At 40.8% G+C, this 22,789-nt stretch overlaps 1 protein-coding gene across 1 annotated transcript in view; it reads right to left on the reverse strand.

Annotated features, from left to right (window-relative positions):
- Positions 1-22,789, reverse strand: part of ST14 (suppression of tumorigenicity 14) — a 63,536-nt gene continuing 40,747 nt past the window's right edge. The window contains 12 exon segments of the mRNA XM_030221770.1: positions 1-1,245; positions 2,219-2,355; positions 3,722-3,996; positions 5,081-5,270; positions 7,121-7,243; positions 8,293-8,406; positions 11,182-11,292; positions 13,879-13,983; positions 14,724-14,854; positions 16,199-16,308; positions 18,346-18,443; positions 22,613-22,752. Coding sequence (XP_030077630.1) covers positions 1,084-1,245; positions 2,219-2,355; positions 3,722-3,996; positions 5,081-5,270; positions 7,121-7,243; positions 8,293-8,406; positions 11,182-11,292; positions 13,879-13,983; positions 14,724-14,854; positions 16,199-16,308; positions 18,346-18,443; positions 22,613-22,752 — 1,696 coding nt within the window. The 3' untranslated portion in view covers positions 1-1,083.

Consider the following 22,789-nt stretch of genomic DNA (forward strand, 5'->3'; position numbering starts at 1 on the left):
CTGGACACAGATCCCAGCGCCAAACACTATTCTATAAACAGCGTCCAACTGAGTGCCATTTATAGAATAGCACTTTGTGCTAATATTTGTTTTGACACCCAAAATTTGGGCACCATTCATAGAATTTAGTCCTATGTGCTTCACTCAGTACAAATGTCCCGAACCTTCCTTCACAACTTTCAAATATTCCTGCATCATTCCTGACACCCACAGTTCAAACCCATACCAGGTTCAGCTAAGACGATGAATAAATCACTTAAAATATCAGATGCCTCTGATCTCATCTTCATCCCTGGTCTTTTATAATCCTCATCATCTGTTAGTTTTAATATCCAACTATTTCAGCAGGCACAATACTTACTAAAACTCCCATACCCTACAAAGATATATTTTTGATGTAATAAACTTTAATGTTACTTAAAAAAAAAAAAAAAAGAAATCCCAAAGGGTTTGTTATTTTGATTACAAAAAAAAGCACTTCATATTAATCTTAAAACATCAGGTCCATGTGGTGATCTTTAAGAAGGAGGCATAGTTAACTAGTCTTCGAGCAGCTGGAGGTGGTCTTCTCTCTTTCTGTCTTAAGAGTGCCTCAAAATCTTTAAAAAACATTACCCGAGTTATACGGCACCATCTCTTCAGTCACTATATTCATATTCAGTAAGTACTCCAGACCATCCTCAATGCTTTTGTATATAAGAAAACAATCCACTGAGATCTGTCCATGCTGAAGATTCAGTTCTTGCCAGCAAGTAACAACTTCACAAGATATTTTCCGGACTCTGCCTCTGTAAAACCAGGGTGGCTTAGTACAGATAACTTAAATAGAATTCAAGAAATACACTTGCTGGTTGCCTGCAATGTGGAATTTGAAGACGATAAAAGTTCAGGCATCTCTTCTTAGCCACCTTTGAAACAAAGTGGTGTGCGTCATTGTTTCAGAAACAAAGGGAAGAAATGCTATCCCAACTGTCCTCTCAATGGAAAGAAGTCACGACCAAGTGGGTTTTAAAATCTGATAAAAACAGAAGAAACGAGCTACACATATGAAGCTGCATACATCCTGTCCTCACATTTCCAGGACTACAGTCCTGTCTGGTCTGTGATCCACTTCCTCAATGCTGTGATCCTGGTGTAGAGTCCTGGTTTGTTGCGTCTAGCACAGCCTTCTCCCCAGCTGACCACGCCCGCCAAGTACATTCGGCCATTTGCCTCCTTGCTTGACAAAGGCCCACCAGAATCTCCCTGAAAGACATACCAGTAATATATGATGAAATAAGACATCATTCTATTAAATTCAGCTTCAGCTGTCTGAATGGAAACAAACCAAAAAAAAAGTCACCTTTTTAATTACAAATCTCCTTGGTTCAGTTTGTTCCCTGCCATCTTTTTCCTTTACGCCCAAGTGTTGTTTTTCCTGTTCTTTTGAGCTTCCACCTTAAATCAGAACATGGCCATGGTGCCATGAACCTTAAATCATGTATTTTTGTTAACCCCTAAATTTTTATACTCGTATCTCCCAATCCATTTAGCCAATTTCATAACTGCAACAGTCTGTAGCCAAAGGCCACAGGCTGCTGTTTCCTAACCCTGGGCATCTCAAAGGAAGGAGGTTGCATTTGGTGATCATTTCCAGATTTCCCATATGGTAGCCTGCTGCACTACATTGAAGTCCTCAAGTTGGTCTATATGGCATCATCCTTAAGATGAATTAACATAGAAACATAGACAAATGACAGCAGATAAAAGACCATATGGCCTACCAGTCTGCCATCCATAGATTTACTATCCCTAGGATAGACAGCAGAAGACAGAGTACCTATACTAACTGCATTTTAATGTATTTCATGAGGAAGGAAATTTCCAAAAACAATTGAGGATAACTATCAATCTTCCCACATAAATAAGCTGCCTGTATTTTTTAGCCACATTTAGAAACAGATGTTCCTGTGGGGCATTATAGGTGGGATAGGAAAATAACTCACACTGATAACCTGTTTAAATCTACCTGTGTTATTTCTGAAGAAAATCTGTCTGCACAAAATGCATGGATAAAGGTTTTTGCAGGAAAAGTGTATACTCCCTCTTACTGTGCAAAGCTAGGGACTCTGCCCCAGTGCAACAGGTTGATAATTGCCCCCTCAGTGTCACATTAAAGAACTAGGCTACAGAATAAAGAGAATTCTATTTGAAGTCTGGAGGAAAAAAGCCCCCTTACCTGACAAGCATCAATACCTCCGCTGAGATATCCAGCACAAATCATCCGTGTAGTCAGACCACTCAGGAATTTGCTGCATTCAGTCTGGTTGATGATACGAATTTCTGCCTTCTGCAGGACCGCAGCCCCTTCTTTACCTATTATGACCACAACGGGGGAGGAAGTGCAAACATAAACAACTGTATAGACTGCTTGTTTCAGTGGTGCAGAGTTAAGAGGATGGTTGAGGGCATTGAACTGTGTGTGCATCAAGACAAATCCTAAAATGTTAAGTTAATGCAATGTAGTAACAATATCAAATTTTATATACTCTCTCTACCCATAGCTCTAAACAGTTCACAATAAGCAACCCAGTGGCTACAATATTGGCAAAATACAATTATAAATTTATTTTACAAACTCAGCTATTTTGAAAACCAAGATTTTAGCAGTTTACGAAAACATAAATAATTAATTTGGCTATGAATGTGTAAAGGCAAAGAATTCCAAAGGTTTGGAGTCACTATTGTAAAACACTTTTTAATATGATTTAGTTTAGTTAGATTTGCTAAACTGCCTTTCGCAAGCATATACAACAAGGCGGTTTACAGAGTCGCAATTACAGCTCTTCTGCATATTTCTCCTAAATGTGAATATCGTATATTCAGTCTTGTCAGTAACAATATGATCTAAACATGAAGCTAAACCATCACAAAAGGCTTCAAGGATCAAGGTCTTATTTAACCCTATTCCAACTGACTAGGGTACCATGGGACTCCCAGCATATTTTTATGTTGGGCTATTTTTGTGCTGTAGCAAATAATCAGGTGGCATTTCAGCAATTTGTTTCCTAGTTATCACTCAGTGCAGCATTGTTATTAGAGTGCATTTTGGTGCAGAAATACCCCGTATCACTATTTGAATTAAAACATGTTTTATTAACAATTTTGTGTTTTACCTGTGCTGCTGGTCACTTACAGTCTTCATAAGCAATATGGCAAGAAGAGTTAGGTTTAGCACTTCAGATGCTCTAAAGCTCATTTTGGAGGAAGCAAAGAGAATAGCAAGTGACGACCATGTGTCAGAGGAGTCTCTAGGCAGTGATACTGAAACGGCAGTTGACTCAAGACACTCAAGTTGTGTAAAATTAAGATTGTGATATCTTTCTCATATATTTTTGATAGTCTCTGCAAGCACTGAATAGAGGGTCCTTGTCTTCCCCTGCACGACCGGGCTCTGCAGACACTTGAGCTGCACAGTGCAGGAAGTTGGGGAAGTCTTGCAGTTTCAAGGGGAAAACATCCACCGTAGAAGTAAAAGCGTGGGGGGAGGGAGTATGTTTATATTCTGACTTGACTATAAGCTGAGACCCCAATTTTTGGGCTTTTTTTGAGGCCCAAAAATCTCAGCTTATACTTTATATGGTACATGGGCAGGCTAAGGGCCTGTCTCCAACCTATGCGTATAACTTATAGAATATTATAAGATATAGTTTTGTACTTCAGGAAGATTTCTCACACTTACCATCTTCTACAGTTCTGCCCCATCCGGTCACCCACAAAGATTTCCCCACAGGGAAGTCATAGGTGGCATCTGGTAGGCAAATTGGCTGAATGGTGTTGCTGTACTGAATGGTATTCTCCACCTCCAGCACAGCTACGTCATGGTCATAGTTGTAATCATTAAAGTCACGATGAGCAATGATGCGTTTGATTTTCATTGATACTACATCATTGCTGTTCATGTTGTTCTGGCTATGAAGCCCCAAGTAAGCTGTCCACTTGGTGGGATCAGAGTATCTGCAGAAAAAAAAAACACAGTGTACTGTAAATTCATTTCATATGCTATAACATAGGTTTTGAGGTATTTTAAACAACAATTCACCTCTGCTTGTGTGAAATCAATTATCTAGTCCAATACTACCAGGCAAGCCTGGCCACAAGAGACAATACACAAAAATTAGCCTGCCACCTAATAATTTGCAGAAATTATTTACGGGCCATGTTTTGGCGTAAATACGCCTGTGTCAGGAGTCAGAAACATCCTAAGTTTCTTATTGTTTCTCACAGTAATTGGAAAAACCAAACAATATAACTGGTCTTTCTATAAACACAAAGAGTATCAACATAATCTTGATGCTTAGTAAATGTGAAAGAATATCATCGGTAAAGGTTACCGCCAAACGATATTTTTTCACATTACTAAGCATCAAGATTACATTGATATTCTCTGTGTTTATAGAAAGACGAGTTATATTGTTGGGTTTTTCCAATTACTGTGAAAGAAACAATAAGAAACTTGGGACATTTCTGACCCCTGATGCAGGCCTGTGTCAAGTCACATTCTGAATACATTTTCTTTATTGTCCCAGTCTTGAAGGCCCTTGTGTGCTTTTTTTGTTTTGACCTAATAATTTACAATCCACTTTGTAACAAACAAACCTGAAGTTCTCTTGCCACCTTATTCAATCATCTGAAGCAAGTTACAAAGTGCCTTCATGGAACCCTTGATAATTCTAATTAGACAATCCCTCTCATCCCTTGGGCAGCAAAATAGAACAGTTCTACCACCATTCCTACAGCATCATGACCCTGGGGGTAACTCTCTGTTTCTATTTCTGGCCCTCTCCTCTTCATGAATTGCATCCTCCTTTACAGAATGCTAAAAATGAAGAGAGCACAGGAGAACCACCTTCCCCAACCACGGAAATGTCTTCCATAAGGATGCAGGGACCAGTAAAGACATGAAAATGAGCTCCTTGAGAAAGATAATAAGTAGAGACTATGGGAATCTACCTCCATTTTCTAGTTAATCTTATTAGGGAACTACTCTCCCCACCCTCACCTTTTTCATATTAACATTCGCCCAATGGCTAACGCTCACCTCTGTCCTCCAATGTTTTGAAAACAATGTGCCGCTGACACCAGCCACTTGTTTGAGACCACAGAGGCACCACAGATGTGTTTTCCATCTATTGAGGAATGCAGGCTAACCTGCCACGGCCACTCTCCTACATATGCATCAACACCACCTACAATTCGACCCTTTGGAGTGATAAGTTGGATCCCACAGCCTGTTAGAGGGAAAGATTGGGGAAAGGGGTAGATGGAAGCGACAAGAACATAAGAAAGATGATAGAACCTGTTACTCACTGCACATGCATCGGACAAAGGAACTGATCATCTAGAATTGTCCAAGTACTCACAACTGAGTTGCAAATTGCAAATATATATGAATTCAAACTCCCACTAGCGCTTATCTTGGTGTTCATTTTATGCATTTTTATCTAAGTACTATCCATAAGCTAACTTGGCACAATCACACATATTAAAAGATTAACAACAAGAAAATATCCCTTACATTAAAAAAAATAGTTAACCAACTAGGGTGAGGGTGATAGCAATAGAAACCAAACAGTAAAGCTAAGACAGAAGAACAATTTTCTTACTAATTTGTATGTGGGACTTACTTCAATACACTAGGTTCTTTCATCCCACCAATGCTTTTTGGAACTACTACCACCACCACCCCCCCCCCCCCCCATACGTTACTGAATCATTTCTATGATTTTAATGATTACTTTCAAGGCATTTAAGATAGTCTGGAAAACCTATCTTCCTGCTCTCACGAACCCTATGTGTTCTTTGCTCCATAAATGATCATCATTTAATTCTTCCAGGCCCTAAGCAAGCATGACTTGAAACCACAAGACACAGTTGTTTCTATTCTTTAGCTCCTGCTACTTGGAATAAGTTACTGTTAAGTATCCCTTCTTTGAAGGAGTTTATAACAGCTATTAAAACTTGACTTTATGGCCAAGCATTAGATATCCAATTTTCTCTCTCTCTGGAACTATATGTGTAGTAAGATATTTGTCAAATTTCTTCATTTGAATGTAATTTACCTTGGTGATGATTGAGTCTATCCCTGTGTATGAATGTATCCTGTCCTTTATAAAATTGTAGTTCCTTCTGTTTCTTAATATTGGATTGTACACCACCCAGTTGTGTGTGCCAGTATGGGCGGTATAGAAAGTTTAAACTGTAAACCAGGAGCGGACTGAGGGTGGTCTGGCCCCCGAGCATTGAGGGTGGTCTGGGCCCCCCGCCCAGCCGCTGCCCAACATGCCCCCTGCTGCCCCTGCTGACGCCCCTACTGCCTCGGTCCTACCTGAGGGATCCTAGGTAGGCTGGTGACCTTTGTGTGTGTGGGGGGGGGAGGCAGCATGTTATTTCCTGCCCACTGTGCTGCCGCTATTCCCCCGCCTGCCAGAGCTGCCATGTTTTCAAAATGGAAGCTGAGACTTCCGCAGGGCGTCTCAGCTGCTGTATTTATAAACATGGCGGTGCCGGCAGGCGGGAGAATAGCAGCAGCGCAATGGGCTGGGCAGGAAAGAACATCCCCCACCCCACCCCCGCTGAGGCGACTAAACATGCTGGGCAGCTGTGGGTCCTCGGGCACTGCCCGGTTGCCCAAATGGTCAGTCCGCCCCTGCTGTAAACTGAATCACAGTATTACATGAGGCCAAGATAGGCACTATGTAAAAAGCACCCTTAGACACATTTATCATTCTCTAAATTTGGATTGCTGATTCCATATGATTTTTGATATCTTAGAAACTCATGATGGTCTCAAGATGAAGGACCAACAAAGAAACAATGTGACTGGCCTTCCTTTCTGGGTCATATTATGATCGACCAGTTGTTTGAACTGGAATTTGCTTATGTTTTTCTCAATAGGCAAACCTTGATTAGATCACTGTATGATACAGAACTACCACCAAGCAACTAATATTCAGGATTTTGGTTTTCATACACCTTCCATTCATTAGATAACTAGATTCCCTAATGCACAAACAGCAGCACTTACAGTCCCTTTCAAGCAGAACCACCACCATTATGGAACTCATCCAGAACCACTTACTGCACTTTTCTTCATCTGAGCCATCAGTACAGTCCTTCTTTCCATCGCACTCTGGGTTCTTCTTGTTGATGCACTGGTTGTTCTTACATTTGTAGGTATAATCTTTGCAGCTCACTGGGACCACTGGGGCAGATCAGAGCAAGCAATAAGAAAAAAAGGTAAGACCTAAAAATACAGAGAACAACCCAGCTTCCAGGATGGAGCACACAGCTTTGAAACTAGGAGAACCAATCAGAATCCCAATGCAATATTGTTTGACCTTAAGCAGTGGGTCAAAGTCTTTTCCCTAGGTTTTACCTCTTGCTCCTATCATTCTGCATTATAGTACAAATTTCTCACAAATTAAGTACAGAGATAATGGCCCATTGTCTGTGTTTCTATGAATGCTGCCACACAACTGAATTGCTATCTATGGGCATTATTTAAGGGTAGACACCTGCCCATGTTGCCACCAATTGGGCAGCAGTTGCCTATTATCGGGGCTTTGTGTATTTTTGATGTGCCAATAAATGTCCAGGGAACCAGAGGCTGGAAGGAATCCTGTCCCAGACAGTTGACCTTTAACATATCATCATCTACTTTTCCACCCACTAGAGTTGTCATCCAGTTGCATTTCTGCCAATTCAGTTCAGACTTTATCCCAGTGTGGGACTGGACTTCAATCCCAAAGTTTCTTATATAAATCAAAGCTACAAGTCCACGCAGGTGGGATAAAACAAGGACTGATCAGGCATGTGGCAATCCTGCTCCCTACCTCTCGAGGAAAACTTTTAAACAACCAATTGCCAAACCCCAACGGAACCTTCATCCAAGATAATCCTGTCAGCAATGCTGATATACCTGAAGAGATCTACCTCCCTTCTCTATATCATTTCCTTACCTCAAAAAAGGAAGAATTTTACCTTAATATCATCTCACCTCATTATTAGCCAGGCTTCAGGACTGACAAGCCATGCATATGAATATATTAATAATTAAGTGTAAATAAATAAATGTAAACTAAATACCATATCTCTGAAATCCATTCCATGCTGTGAGCAACAAAATAAAATACAAACACCTAAACGCAAATAGAAAAACCCTAATACATCGATAAATCAGAGCAATCCTATTAGTCACCCTCCCAAAGTTGTCCTCAATAGAGTACAGAGAAGTCATTCTATTTGTCTTACCCACGTCACAGCCAAATTCATCAGTTCCATCTCCACAGTTGTCAACTTTATCGCATTTCTGGGCTTCAGGGATGCATTTCCCATTACCACACTTGAGTGTCATTGCTGGACATTCTGAAAAGGAAACAAGTATAATTCCTTGAGCTCCCACTCTGCTTCCCACATAAAGATGGTACAAAGAACTGCATTGCCTATTTTGAACATGCTTCTACTTGTAACGCTGTTACTGTTCATGGACAGCAAATCTGGAATCTTCAATGGATCCTTTTGGCTGGACACTGTTGTTAAGGTAATATAGCGTGCAAATCAGGTGTAATTAGTTTTAACCTATATTTTTAAGCTTCCTAAGTCTACACTTAGTTCATTTATGTCTCATACTAAAAGTTTCAACCATATTTTCATTTGGGTCAAATATTTTCAGTAACAAACTTGTTTCACTGTGATTTGAGTGTGCATCATAGCGCACAGACCAATCAGTGTTTCTTCATCAAAACCCGAAAGCTAAAATGGAACAAAAAAAAAAACAATTTCACTGGAGGGAGTTCACGTCTCTGGAATATAAGAATCACCAGAAACAAAACAATATGGGTCTACAGAAGTCCCAAAGTGCAACCTTCTGGGCTTAGCAAGTTAGACAGATAAACTGATTAGAAACAATATGGAAAAACGAAGAGCAGACCGTACCTACCAAAGCATGGTCTTTATTCACTACCCACAATTCAGGTACTACACACACATGCCTGACATGGCCATGTTTTGCCTGGGGGCTGCATCAGGGACAACAATTACTGTTAACATATAAAAATAAGTTAGTATATATGGACTCTCGGTGGAAAAATTGAGGTGGTGGGTGGCCAACACGGGCAGCAATGTAAATAGGCTGCCTGTGGCCAGCCCTACCAGGGCCTGTCTCCTATGATTTGCTTTCTGTAATGTCATTTCCTGTGGGAAGATGCAGCAGAGGAAAGGCTCTGGTGTACATTGATGCCGCTGCTGGTCACCTGCCATAACTTTGGAGGAAGGGGGGGGGGGGGGGGGAAGAGTAATATCAGATACCAGAGAATGGAGTCGAGGGAGACAGAGAGATGCCCTATAGTGGAGATGGAGAGTGGAGGACAATAGGCAACCCTCTGCCATTGGGCAGACCTGGGAAAGAGTTGAGGGGGCTAACACCCAGGGTTGATGGGGGCTGCTACAAGTCTCTGAGCCATGCAATGAAGAGCAGTGATATAGGGGGTAATTTTATAAATGTATATGATGCCTCTTACAAAATTACTGATTATATACATGCAGAGACACTACTTTTACTTTTTACAACAAAGATTAGATACTTTCTAAGTAAGGGGTAACAAGCTGTGCTTTTGCAATTCGATGCCTCAGCTGCTTTTGATGCTATAAATCATTCAATACTTCTCAAATTAATCGAATTAGAATTGTCAGGCAAAGTGCTCGCTTGGTTTGAACAATTTTTGAGACATAGATCTTATAGTGTGCAAAGTTATAACGGAAGATCATCTAGCTGGAATCCTGGGTGTGGTGTGCCTCAGGGCTCACCAGTCTCTCCATCTCTGTTCAATATCTATTTAAGCTCCTTGGGTCATCACTTCCTGGAAACAGGAATCGCATATTGTCATATGCCGATATTTTTCTTCTCTGCCCAGTACTAGAGACCTTTGAGAATACCTTACACTCTAAAAAAATATATATATAATTTTTTTAATTGATAAATGGGCATCTGAACACTTTCTGAGATTAAACAGAAGACTAAGATTCTATGGTTCAGTGATACTTCTATGATCACAGACGATATGTTGACATTATCCTTTGGTGAAATTTTGAAAATTAATGATCATTCTAGAGTTCTTGGGATGATCCTGGACTCAAAATTATCCTTTGAAAAACAGATAAATGCATAAAGTTAAAGGGTTTTTCATAGGCTTAGGCAATTAGATCATCTTTGCGACAAGAAGATTTTAGGGTCCATATTAGGTTTAAAATTTCATACCTAATTTATAAGTCAATTTTTGGGCTAAATTCAACAGAGTTGAATGATCTGTTGGTAATTCCATCTTCTGGGAGAAATTTGTGTTTTCAACGGACCCTAGCATTGGGTTTTCCATCTTTGAAGAATGTTAAGATTAAAATCAATTTACGAGGGTTCATTTCCTTTCTTGGGTGCACATTATTGGATTGCCTACCTGTGAACTTGAAAACATTACCATCTTATTTACTTTTTAGGAAGGGGATAAAAACATATTTATACAATAACTGATCAAAGTCTTAAGTTATAATACTATTAATGCTCTTGAGTGTGTTTTTATAACCTGTCTCTATTGTTGAGAATTTGTTAGATTGTGAACTGCTGTGAATAAGACATAGATAAGATGCATTTAGGTGCAAAACTTACACCAGCCACGTAACTTATAGTAGTCTAAGTTACTAGCATAAATGTACAGCCCTCCTGTAAAATGAGCAGGGCATGCAAATAGATCTCATCCATATTCATTGTGGAAATCCAGGTTTGAGAGCTACTGTTTAGCACATACCTAGCTGCGGACATTTACACCAGGTATACAGGGCAGGGGTAAGTGATCGCACCTTACTTTAGCATTCTATAAAGACAATAGGCACCTAAGTTTCTTTACAGAAAAGTCTTGAAATAAATACCATAACCAGAGAAATTCCTAGATGTCCTGTAATAGAATTTCCATCAGTGTCTGCCCTCTCCCCACCACTTCTACCCCACTCTCACATACATCCCAAGACCACAATGCTCATCAGGACACACCAATCAGATAAAACAACTTCTAAAACTAGAGAGCAGAGCAGATGACCATCCAATTAGGTTAATGAAGTTTGGGAAGAGGAAGAGAAGAGAGTTTAACTCACGGCAGTCAAGCTCATCACTGTTATCCTCGCAGTCCTGCACGTTATCACACAGCCAGAACTTCGGTTTGCAGAGCTTGCTTTGCTTACACTGGAATTGGTCTTCTGTGCATGCTGCGGAGAAACCAGAATAATTTAATATACTCATTTACATTTGATGAGAGAATAAAAGGAGTGTGCACTTTATTTTTATGACCACAGCATCAGTTTAAAAACCTTCTCTCCCAAAGTTTATTTTTAGCCATTCATGCTAATCCTAAACTTTTCATATGTCAGGGTAAAGTTGGAACGAGATTCGGACAAGGATTAGCACAGCTAGGTGCTGGACTGCTTGGACTCCAATTGTCAAGGAGGTAATAAATACATAGAGTGTCTTTCAAGAACTTGTATCAACACACAAGGGTGGGGGCAAACAGATTCCAAGAAACCAGCCAAAGAGTAGGAGCATCAAAAAAAGTTTATTGGGACCCAACACGGTCTGTGTTTCGGCATGCAAGCCTTCCTCAGGGGTCAAGATACTGTGGACTGCAATGACGCTGCTGAGAATCTGTTTGCCTCCACCCTTGTGTGTTGATTTTCGTTTCTTGTGGAAGGCGGGACCCCCCCCCCCCCCCAACTTGCCATTTATAACATCGTTGTGATGTGAACAATGGGAGACTTCATTGCTTGCTTTAACTTCTAATTAAATAATGTAAAATATTGGTAGGTATCCTCTCCCATTAGACAGAAAAAAAGGACCAGTCAGACACACAATCACAGAAAAACAAAGGCTGAAACAGACCCTTGGAACAGCTCATCATCTCCTTCCCTTCCATAGATATCTACTTATTTATTTATTTCAAGGTGTTTCATATACTGCCCTTCATTCACCATATCAGAGCGGTAATTAGACTCTCTCCCAGACTGCACCAGTGCTACCTAGTGTCTCCCTTTCTATATGATATCTACCTCGAGCCTCTGGCTGAGCTGCTCTGGTCAATGGACACAAAATTCTATATCTATGCTGATAATGTGCAACTACTCATACCCATTGAACCAGATCTACCCACAACTTTGAATAAACTAATTGTCTAAGTGCAACTCAGGAATGGGGAAAAAAAACAAACTCTGCCTGAGAACCAAGCAAAACAGAGATTATTTGGGTACCTAACTTCAAAATACCTTTTGGGCAGTATGAACTCCCCCTAAAAAAAATCACAGGTCAGAAATCTTGGGGTACTGCTAGACTCACTCACTCTGATCCCGCAAATTCAAACAACCTTTAAAAATTGTCTCCATCACCTGCAGCAGCTATAAAATCTCTCTCCATACATTGAAAAGGTGAGTCCGACTACTGTGGTCCATGCCATAACTTCATAACTAGACTACTGTAATGCCCTGTACACTGGTCAAACCAAAAAGTTTGTATCAGCTCCAGTTAATTCAGAATGCTGTAACATGGCTGACAGAAGACTGCAAAAACTACACTGGCTACCAGTACTTTACAGGGCTAAATTTAAAACTCTTACGTTTGATTTTCAAGGTGCTCAGACAAAATGAGCCAGAGTAAAGAATAAGTTAGTCCTTTACACACCTTTGAAACCTCTAAGGTCCTCTCAAAGAGCATCACTATCTGTGCCCTCATCAAAAGAAATTGTACAATGTGACACTCGCCAGCGAGCCTTCTACAGCCCCAATGCTCTGGAACTTAATCTCAGAAGGGTTACATCTAACTCGAGACTACCTTTACTTCAGTAAGCAGGTGAAAAATGGGCCTTTAATACATATGGTGACTGACTATACACTCATTCTGCCCCTAGATTAGCTTACTACACACACTGTAACTTATAAGGAACTGGTCTATCTTAACAGTACAAAGAATTTGCCTTGAGTTTAGCCACCCATCTTATCCCAATCAACTCTGTACTACCCATCTTGTCCCCATCTATATATCCACACTTGGCCCCTCAGCTACATGGTGAATTGTATTGTAGAAAAGCACTAGCATCATATCTATCTTATTTGAATGTTTTAATTAGTTGTTTCATTGGTATTATGCTGACATTGTATTATATCTGTTATTTGAATGTTCTTCCATGCTGTTATGGTATTGTTTGTATTGTACTGACATTTATCCTATTTCTGTTACATGACTGTTCTGCAGTGCTATTAAATGTGTATATTATTGATACGGTTTCATGGTAGTCCTTTTATTAGGCTTCAAATTGCTGTTTCCTAGTTTACTACTACTACTTACCTCATTTATTGTATTTATATTTGGTCATTTTACTATTGTTAACAAAACTAAGGTTTATATGTTAAAAACTGTACCTGCTGTACACCGCCTTGGGTGAGTCTCTTCATAAAGGCTGCTAATAAATCCCAGTACTTAAAATTGTGGTCACAGCATTCAGCAGCACTCTTTGGTTAAGTGCCAGTAAATATCTGCTCTCAGCTTAGTCTAACCAAGCACGCTTCCCTCCCGCCCGATTAAACTTTGTTGAATAAAATACATAAATTTTAACTTGGGTTTTTATATAACATTTTCCACCATGCTCTATTTTTGTCTTTGTTCACTGTCTCTCTCTATTTTTACCCTAATCTTAATAGCTAACAAAATCAGTGAAGCTTTTCAATATCCCAATGCTCGCTGAGGGTAGGGTTTCCTAACTTACTTAAAAATATATAAAACTATGAATGAAATAAACCCAGCAAACTCACTGCATGACACCTCATCGCTGAAATCTCCACAGTCATTCCAGCCATCACACTGCAGGTCTTGCGATATGCAGCGTCCAGTCTTGCAGGTGAACTGGTTGGGACATGCTAGAAAAAGAAACACACATGATCAGTCTTGGAGTTCTTAGTCTCTAGTCAGGGGCATAGCCAGACAACTGATTTCAAGTGGACCTCAGCCCAAAGTAGGTGGCCTTGTTAATGCGTGCTAAAAATAGGCGAACACTAAACGTTAAAGACACCCATAGGAATACATTGGCATCTCTAGCATTTCACGCGCGCCTATTTTTAGCGCACACCAAAAACACCAGCGCCTTAGTAAAAGACCCCCTAAGTTAACTGGACAAACTGGACCACATAAAACTCAGTCCTATCTTTGTCTGGTTTCACATAACCAGATAATGGATAGCCAGTCACACAAACCCAAATATCCAATGCCAGTGCTTGGGCATGGCCTGGCATCGAATAGCCAGGCACTACACTGCTGGTGGCTAAAAAGCACTGACCTCCACCGGCTGAATATTTACCCCATATATGTCAATTGTCTTCCTAATTCATTTGGATAGGTGGAGGACGAAGAGATACAGTGTTCACAAAGAAAAGTCAGTTCAATGGAGCAGACAATCTAATCAATGTGAACGTGACTTCATGTGGCAGATATAATCCCACCACGACTGGATGTGGGAATGAAAGAGAGAAGATCAAGAGAGATAAAACATAATAAAAGTCCAAGGATACCCAAATCTGTGTACAAAACTGACTTTTTGTCCCAGCCAGACCAATATAAATGAGCTTCTCGTTCCCATATTAACCATATGCTGATTACTTACGGTTGCTCGCTTCATAAGACAAATACTCTGCCAGGAATCCTGTGTCCGTGTACGATTTGTCAGAGTAGAACCGGACTTGAATTTCGTTGGTGCTGCTTGCAACCACAAACACAGGGCGTTCGCCACAGTACCTGGAAGCAGAAGAGAGGGGGGGGGGGACAAGAGCATCTGTCAAAGTAGTGGCAGAAGGACTGACACACTGGAAGAATAGCAAGCACTGTGCACTGTTTTGCAGAGGAGTGGGGGGTTTGATCCCCAGATGCAGTTTCTGCTCCTCAGGCTGACTAGGGGACGCTGCAGATGAGCATTCACAACACCTAAGCTAGAACCAGAGGGACTAAGTCATTGTGGAATGGTGACATTTACCGACTACACTTAGAATCCACATTAGTTGAATTCTGAAGGAAAATGCACATTTATGGTCCCTTGTTGGGGACTGTAAAACAGATAACTGGACAGAGTTGGGAGGGAGGTATAAAATTGGAGGAAAACCCTAGGTAAGTAGAAATGAAAGCTCACAGCACTATATTTCAATAAAGACTGTCTCAGATCATGCAAGAGGCCTGAAGGGGCAGGAAGAAACAACCAAGCTCCAAAAGCACAATTAAGAGGAGTGAGAGAATCAGAAAAGAGTGCGAGGTTAACAGGGAAGACAAATATTGACTTATCACACAGCCGTTTGTATCATTATCCAACTTTCATCATGAATTTAATCAATCATATGTGAGCAAGTAGTGTTCCATTTGTACTGTAAGATGTAAGAAACTGAACCCAGAACTGATTTACCCAAAAAGGGTTTCCCCAGTCCTGGGTTTACCCTACTGCATCCAGAAATGTGTAGTCTTGCTTTTCTTAGGGAATGTAATTGGGAAATCAAAACTAGAAGTCCCTGCATGCAATGGGGCACCAATCCTGTTAGGCAAACCGGGATCCAGTTAGAAACCCTACAAGTCCTTTATGAAGTTCGTAGTTAAAATTGTAAGCAATATGGACTCCATGTATACAGAATAATAGCTTTGGTAAACATCAACTACTCCAATGTGTGATGCAACAGCAACCGCATCACTCAAAAAGAGACCTTAAAAAAGGTGAAGGGCAGGTTGACCCTAAGGCAGTGCTGTACACCATCTCGGCAAAGGAACATGGGTCTGATTCCCAGCTTAGGTCTCCAGTCCTGTTTGCTTGGGACGGAGGATGCTACAGTAACAAGGTGCACAGTCCATGCAGGAAAAGGAATCATACCTCATTCACAACAGCAACACAGCTAGTGACTGAATTTAAGGCCCATGATTGCAGAGACCATGATTACTGCAGTAACTAAGTTCAAAAGAATATAAAATAGTAGCAAAAAAAAAAAAAATCTCTTGGTATTTGCAGGTTCATGGTGGCAGATACCAGACCTGGTTTTGATTCAGCTGGAAGCCTAAAAGGAGCAGAAGGAAATCAAGCAGAGGTCCTAGGAGGTCTCTCCTCACCTTTGGTTGTTGATCTCCACATAGTCCTTGGTACAGGAGTCCATGGAAACTCCAGGATCTGCCACATAAAACATTTGAAAACGTACCTTCACATTCTTGTTATTGGGAACCTACATGGAGGTGGGGCAGGGAGAGAAAACAGAACACACAACTCAGCTGAGGTAAATATAATAGAGGCTTAATGTCTTCTTGAGAAAGGAACGAAAGTTGTTTAAACATCTAGAGACAGGAAAGGGCATCCCTAAAGGAAGAGCTAGAGGATGGAGAGTACTCTTTCCAAAGACTTTGTGTTCATCTCAAGCCACAGCAGTTCTATGCCTTTGAGAAGAAAAAAAATACCCTTCCTAATTACCAGATACTGAATGCTACTTAGCTACTAACTGGAGCTTCAGCAGAATTGTAACAAAAAAATAAATTTGGGGGAATGTCCACAGCCAAAATACAAGTTTTGTTAGTCTTCATTTTTAAACCAAGCTTAAGAAATTTTCATGTGGGTTTTTTTCAGGTTTTAATCACATATTTGTGTTTTCCATGCACAATGCATGTGCACACAAATTAATTGTGTACGCGTTAATTCATAGACATAAGCATGCACAAGTGATTTGCAGGCATTTTAAATTTTTAGGTGCCCACACGAACTGAAAACATACTCATGAATGCACATCCCTAATAATTTGAGGAACCAGCTTGATACAAAGGATCTGGGTTTGACTCCAGAACCCAACGGTAGGCTGACTGGTGCAAAGGATGCTCCAAGTCTGCTTTCTCAGCCTTGAAGCGCAGTAGTCTCAGTCATCATTCAAGGACCCCACGCACTGGCCAGATATACGCTTCGTGTTAGCCAGGTTCCACAAGACTGTTGCTGTGATGGATGGGCTAAGTCAGGAGACGGATATAAAACTTAGAAGAAAATATCCTGAATAGCTGCTAATGGTGCCACGGCAGCCAGCTCCAATCACAGTGGAAACGAAAAAGAAGCAGGAATGACTCCTGGCCAGTTAAATAACCTTAAGCCAGCTAAGTGCTAATATTCACCATGAGATAGCCGGCTATTTCGGCTGGACGTTAGCACTTAGCCAAGTCACCGGCTATGTCACGTGACATAGCTGGTTAGCGCCAATATTCATTGGCTGACCGGCTAAGTTTAGCAGTCAAATAGAACCACATAAACAGTAGGTCTATCTTTGGCCGCTATAACTTAGTCGGGTCAGCCAATAAATATTGGCTTAACCAGCTATGTACATAAAAACCCAGAAATTCAATGCTGGTCACCAGATACGGCCCGCCTCTGAATTTCCTGGTTATCCGCCAACCGTGGGAGCTAGCCTGACTAACTTCAGTGGTCTGAATGCCGGCCCCAGAGGCCCATCATTAGTATTTTGGAACTGAACAGCCAACTACCACCTGGACTTGTTGATCTTAAGGTACATTTTGGGCAGTAGAACAGCAGGTAAAATGCCAAACAAGAGAATACGTTGTTCTTTTAAACAAGGCTGATGGTAAAAGACAGCAACCAGGATAATTGCCCTGGGCCCCTATGCCACAATTTTGTTTAGGTCTGTGGTCCTCTGACCTGTCTTGGAGGACCACCAGCCAGTCAGGTTTTCAGGATATCCCTAATGAATATGCATGAGACATATTTGCATGTCACTTCTATTATATGCAGTTCTCTTTCATGCATATTCATTAGGGACATCCTGAAAATCTAACAGATTTGAGAACAACTAGTTGAGACTTATACAAGCAAAGAAAGATTTGACAGTTGTTTTGAAACACTGGCAGCAGCCACTAACCACTCCACCACCTTATCCATAGTGAGTGTGGAGTGGTTTAGAAAGAGCAGAATGATTATATGAAGACTGAATGATATTGTGACATACCATAGCATCAAACACCACATGTCTAAATTGACATGCACCAAGATTTTTAAACCAGCTTCAAACCAAGCTGCAAAATGCAAGAGTGTTCAAACATCAAGGAATGTAATACAATTTGATTTTGAATCAAATGTGATAAAAGATAAATGAAATCTAAAATCCAAAATTACCTGCCTCCATTGGTCTGTACACCATTTAAACACATTTTAGTAGAAATGAAGGTACATGGAAGGGGGAGGGAGGGAGGGGATGTCTCTATCACTATTATACCTGTATGTTCCAAATGCATTCTATGTCAGGAGGGTAGTGTGCAGGGTAATACGGAGTGGTAATAGTCCCGCTTTCCTGTTGTAGTGTTCCACCACATACTAGAAGAGATAGAAAAATGACTTAAGGGAACCCAAGTCTTGCATACCTTCATTCATAGTTAAGACAGTTAATGGCAACAAAAAGACCAAATTAGCCCATCCAGTCTGCCCAGTTAATACCCAACTATTTAGGGTACATAACCATAAAAATAACCCAGATGCAAAATACAGCACCATCTTCCACTTCCTCTCCCCACCCCAACCAAGTATAGTTATACCACTGCAGGTTATCCCAATGGTTTGGTTTTTTTTTTTTTTTTTTTGGGGGGGGTTGTTTGGAGGTTTTTTACTACCCAGCATAGATGCACTCATTCCCCACCCAATGTCTCACCACCAAACTACCAATATTTGCAATTACCCAAACAGCAGAACTGGCAAGCTGTTATTTAAAAGATCCAGCACCTCAGATACCTGTGGACCTCCTGGACAGTAACTAGCCACCAACAAGCTCCCTGCGCCACCTGGGTTAACTGACAGGGAACTATAGCCTGCAATGGTCACTAGGTTGTGCCTCCATCTTGCATTGTCCTTACTAACCCCTTCTTTTTGCCTCTACACTTGAGGAAGTCAACAATGAATTGTTTGCAATACCATCGTTCCCTATGCTGTTGGTACCAGTACCACAGAATATGACAACCGATGAGGACCATTTAGGCCCATATCATCCTATTGTAATAAATAGATCTCAACTGTCCCACACTTGTCCCTTCCCCACACTGCTACTTGGGATTATCTGTCTTTATCTTGTACTTAACTCTTATTGTTTTTCTCACTTTCTCTTTCTGCTGGATACACAATTCCCTTTGCACTCTAGCATCCTGCTGGACACTTTTCTCATCTTGAGATCAGACACACTCAGTCCAAGATTTCTATCCTGAACAGTCTACATCAGCTTTCCCTCCCCCTTGAAATAATCATGTACTGCTCCTAATTTTTACTAGGGCAAGATATTTAAAAAAATAGTTTTAAATACATTTCTCCACAGTTCTATGTGAACCCTTTAATCTCCAAACGGTGCAGAATCTAGCCCATTGCCATACTAGCAGCCCATCCCCAAACTCATCTTCATCAAACACTAAACAGAGTTTAGCATATCTGCTTTTAACGCATCACTCTCCATATACAGCTCCTTTTTACCTCTGGTCTTACAATCCCACATCTGTACTTCCTCCTTTCACCGAATCAAGTCTTGGCATCTCTGGGGTTGACATTCAGAAGATTTGTCCTTATTACTTCACAAGTTATTCAGACAAATCTTAGATTTTCAAACTTGCAGCTTGCTCAAATTTTAGCAATTAAAAGTGCATGCCAGAGGTGCCAGGGCTGGATTTAATATTTTGGTGCCCACAGATAAGAGCAGACAGCAGATCCCAGAGAGCAGACAGGAGGGGATGCCAGAGATCCCAAAGACTAAGAAGCACAGAGAGGTAGGCTGTGGTGCCTCCTTTAAGCAGCACATCCTCATGGCCCTAAAAGCAGGCAGGTGCAAGCACCTCTTAGGCTTGGCTCTGATATTTTCAAATGTTGGCACTCTAGGCAGTTGCCTATGTGGCCTATGCCTAAATCCTGGGCTGAGGGGGTGTCATTTGCAGTTATTGAGACCACAAAATAGCTGCCTCCAGTTAACCAGTTATTTAGCCTACTGCTCTTCCAATCACCTTGCCACTATCCCTCTTAAGGTAATTAACCAGAACTCCCTCACTGGATGACAAGCGATCCTAGTCCAGTTACTTCAAATGGACAAGGTCCCTGCATTGAGGCGGAACAGATCAGCAGGGCTCAGGCATCATCAGGTGATACAATAGGCATGGATGTCATCTGGTCTGCACAGGACCATACTACTTATTTCTATAGCGCTACTAGACGTATGCAGGACCATCTCAACATCCTATTCTATTATACTTTGTTGTAATTAAAAATGCATGTCTTGACTACCAAAAAAAAAGAAGGTACAGCTGGGCAACACTTAAAATCATGTGGATTATGCATGCACCAGACCTAGGTCTTCAGCAAATCTCATTTGTTCCCTGGATATGGCTGCATTTCAACAGTATTAGGTTGTGCTACTGTGTTAGGTTGCGCTATTAGAAAGATGCATAATTCTATAACTGGGTGCCTCCAATTAGGTACCTGGAGGGTGCGTAGTCAGAGCATATTCCAGAACAGGTACTTAAGTTCCTGTATATAATACTAGCGTAACCAGCTATCAGCATGCCTCAAGTGCAAAAAAGGAACCAGAAAGAGAAAAAGTCCCCCGCGCACTAAGTCACAAAACAATGTAGGGGTGGACACGGTTCTCCCACACAAAGAGCCAAATTTATTGTTAAAACCAGTCATCGAAAGACACCACATATGTGGGCTGTGTTTTACTACTACTACTACTATTTAGCATTTCTATAGCGCTACAAGGCATACGCAGCGCTGCACAAACATAGAAGAAAGACAGTCCCTGCTCAAAGAGCTTACAATCTAATAGACAAAAAATAAATAAAGTAAGCAAATCAAATCAATTAATGTGAACGGGAAGGAAGAGAGGAGGGTAGGTGGAGGTGAGTGGTTACAAGTGGTTACGAGTCAAAAGCAATGTTAAAGAGGTTTTAGCAGTGAGAAGCTGCCTGCCTCAGGGGGTCACACAATCTGTACGATGTTGTCAAAGGATTCAGATCGAAGCAGTGGTGCACAGAGGGGAACAAAATCTCAGCTCACTCAATATTGCCACGCTCAGATGCATCAGGCGGTATTCTTAAACGCAGGAAAGCTTTTGATGTTCCCGCGTTTAATACCACCACTCGATATGTTTAAGTGCGGCAATATTGTGTGAGCTGATATTTTGTTCTCGTCTCTGCACAATCCTTTGACATTGTAAAGATTTTTTTTTTTTTTTTTACATTTAGACACTCCCATTTATATCAGAGCTGGTACAAGTGCCTGTGTCTAAGTGAAGCAGGAATCTGTGCAACTTACATTATTCTGTAAGTTATGCTTGTGTGAGCCCTGCATATGTCCCTCACCTATGCTCTGCCCGTGTACGCGCCCTTTGTAAATATGTGCTAAATGTAAGCTAGGCAGGCATTGGCAGAATACTAGCATTTACGCATCTAAGTGTGAACAAACGCCCATAAATGCTAAAAATCTCAACATTCTAAATGTTTATGTGGGTAAACTGAGTATATTGGGCAAAGATATTTACAGTAGGGATGTTTGTACATTTATGCATAAGCCATGCTAATGCATTACATAAGTACATAAGTATTGCCATACTGGGACAGACCAAAGGTCCATCAAGCCCAGCATCCTGTTTCCAGCAATGGCCAATCCAGGTCACAAGTACCTGACAAGATCCCATTAATGTGCAATCAATGTGTGTGCATTATATAGTTCTAATATGTGTTACATTTTTATTACAATGAGGGAGGGCCCTGTTTACTAAGGTGCATTAGTGTTTTTAACGCACCTACACTTAGCGCAAGCGCTAACCATGTAGGCACCTATAGGGATACTGTAGGCAAGTACATGGTTAATGCGCATTAAAAACACTAACGCGCCTATAATGCTGCTTAGTAAATAGAACCCTGAATGTCTGAAGCAAACTGCAAAAAAAAAAAAAAAAAAAAAAGTTTGAAAATTGGGAAGTAGGAAAAAAAACAAAAAACGTTAGCTGGTAAACTATACGATGCAATATGAGTTGAATATTTATATGATGGGACCTAGATGGAACTGTACAGCAAATACCTGTGTTTACTTGAAAATTGTAATTACCTTAAAAAACTGGAAAAGTGTATTTTTAAAAAATGTATTTTTAAAAACCCAAATTTTTAAAACCCATGCACATCCTTAATTTGCAGGGATGTTTGGGGGGGGGGGGGGCATCTAATAGCTCCTTCTTAAATTTATCTAAGAATAACAGTCATTTGCTAAATGCAGAAAAACTAGTGAGAATCTCTTGGTAAGAAATGGGCAGCTAATCATGGGCTATTTACCAAAAACTCTAACTCCCCCCCCCCCCAAAAAAAAAAAAAAACACACACTTGTCCCAATAATCAGTGGATCTAGAACCTGTGACTTTAGTTTTGCAATCAGGACCCTATAGCGTTGCCAGATTAAAAACTATCCTCACCAAAACCACCTACAAATGAAAAAACAATCCTACAAATTTTTCCCCAACTTACATGAGGTCTTGGGAAGCTGGAAGAATTCTGCTCTGAATCCAGGATAGCGTCCATGAGAATCGGAGGTGAGTGTGACAAGCATAACATTCTGAGATGACAGAAAGGTAAGATTGTACGACGGAGGGTAACTTCCACAAAGCCTGGAAAAAAAAATGACAAATACTATCCAGGTACAAA

This window comes from Microcaecilia unicolor, chromosome 12, assembly GCF_901765095.1.
Source record: "Microcaecilia unicolor chromosome 12, aMicUni1.1, whole genome shotgun sequence".
Lineage (NCBI taxonomy): Eukaryota > Metazoa > Chordata > Amphibia > Gymnophiona > Siphonopidae > Microcaecilia > Microcaecilia unicolor.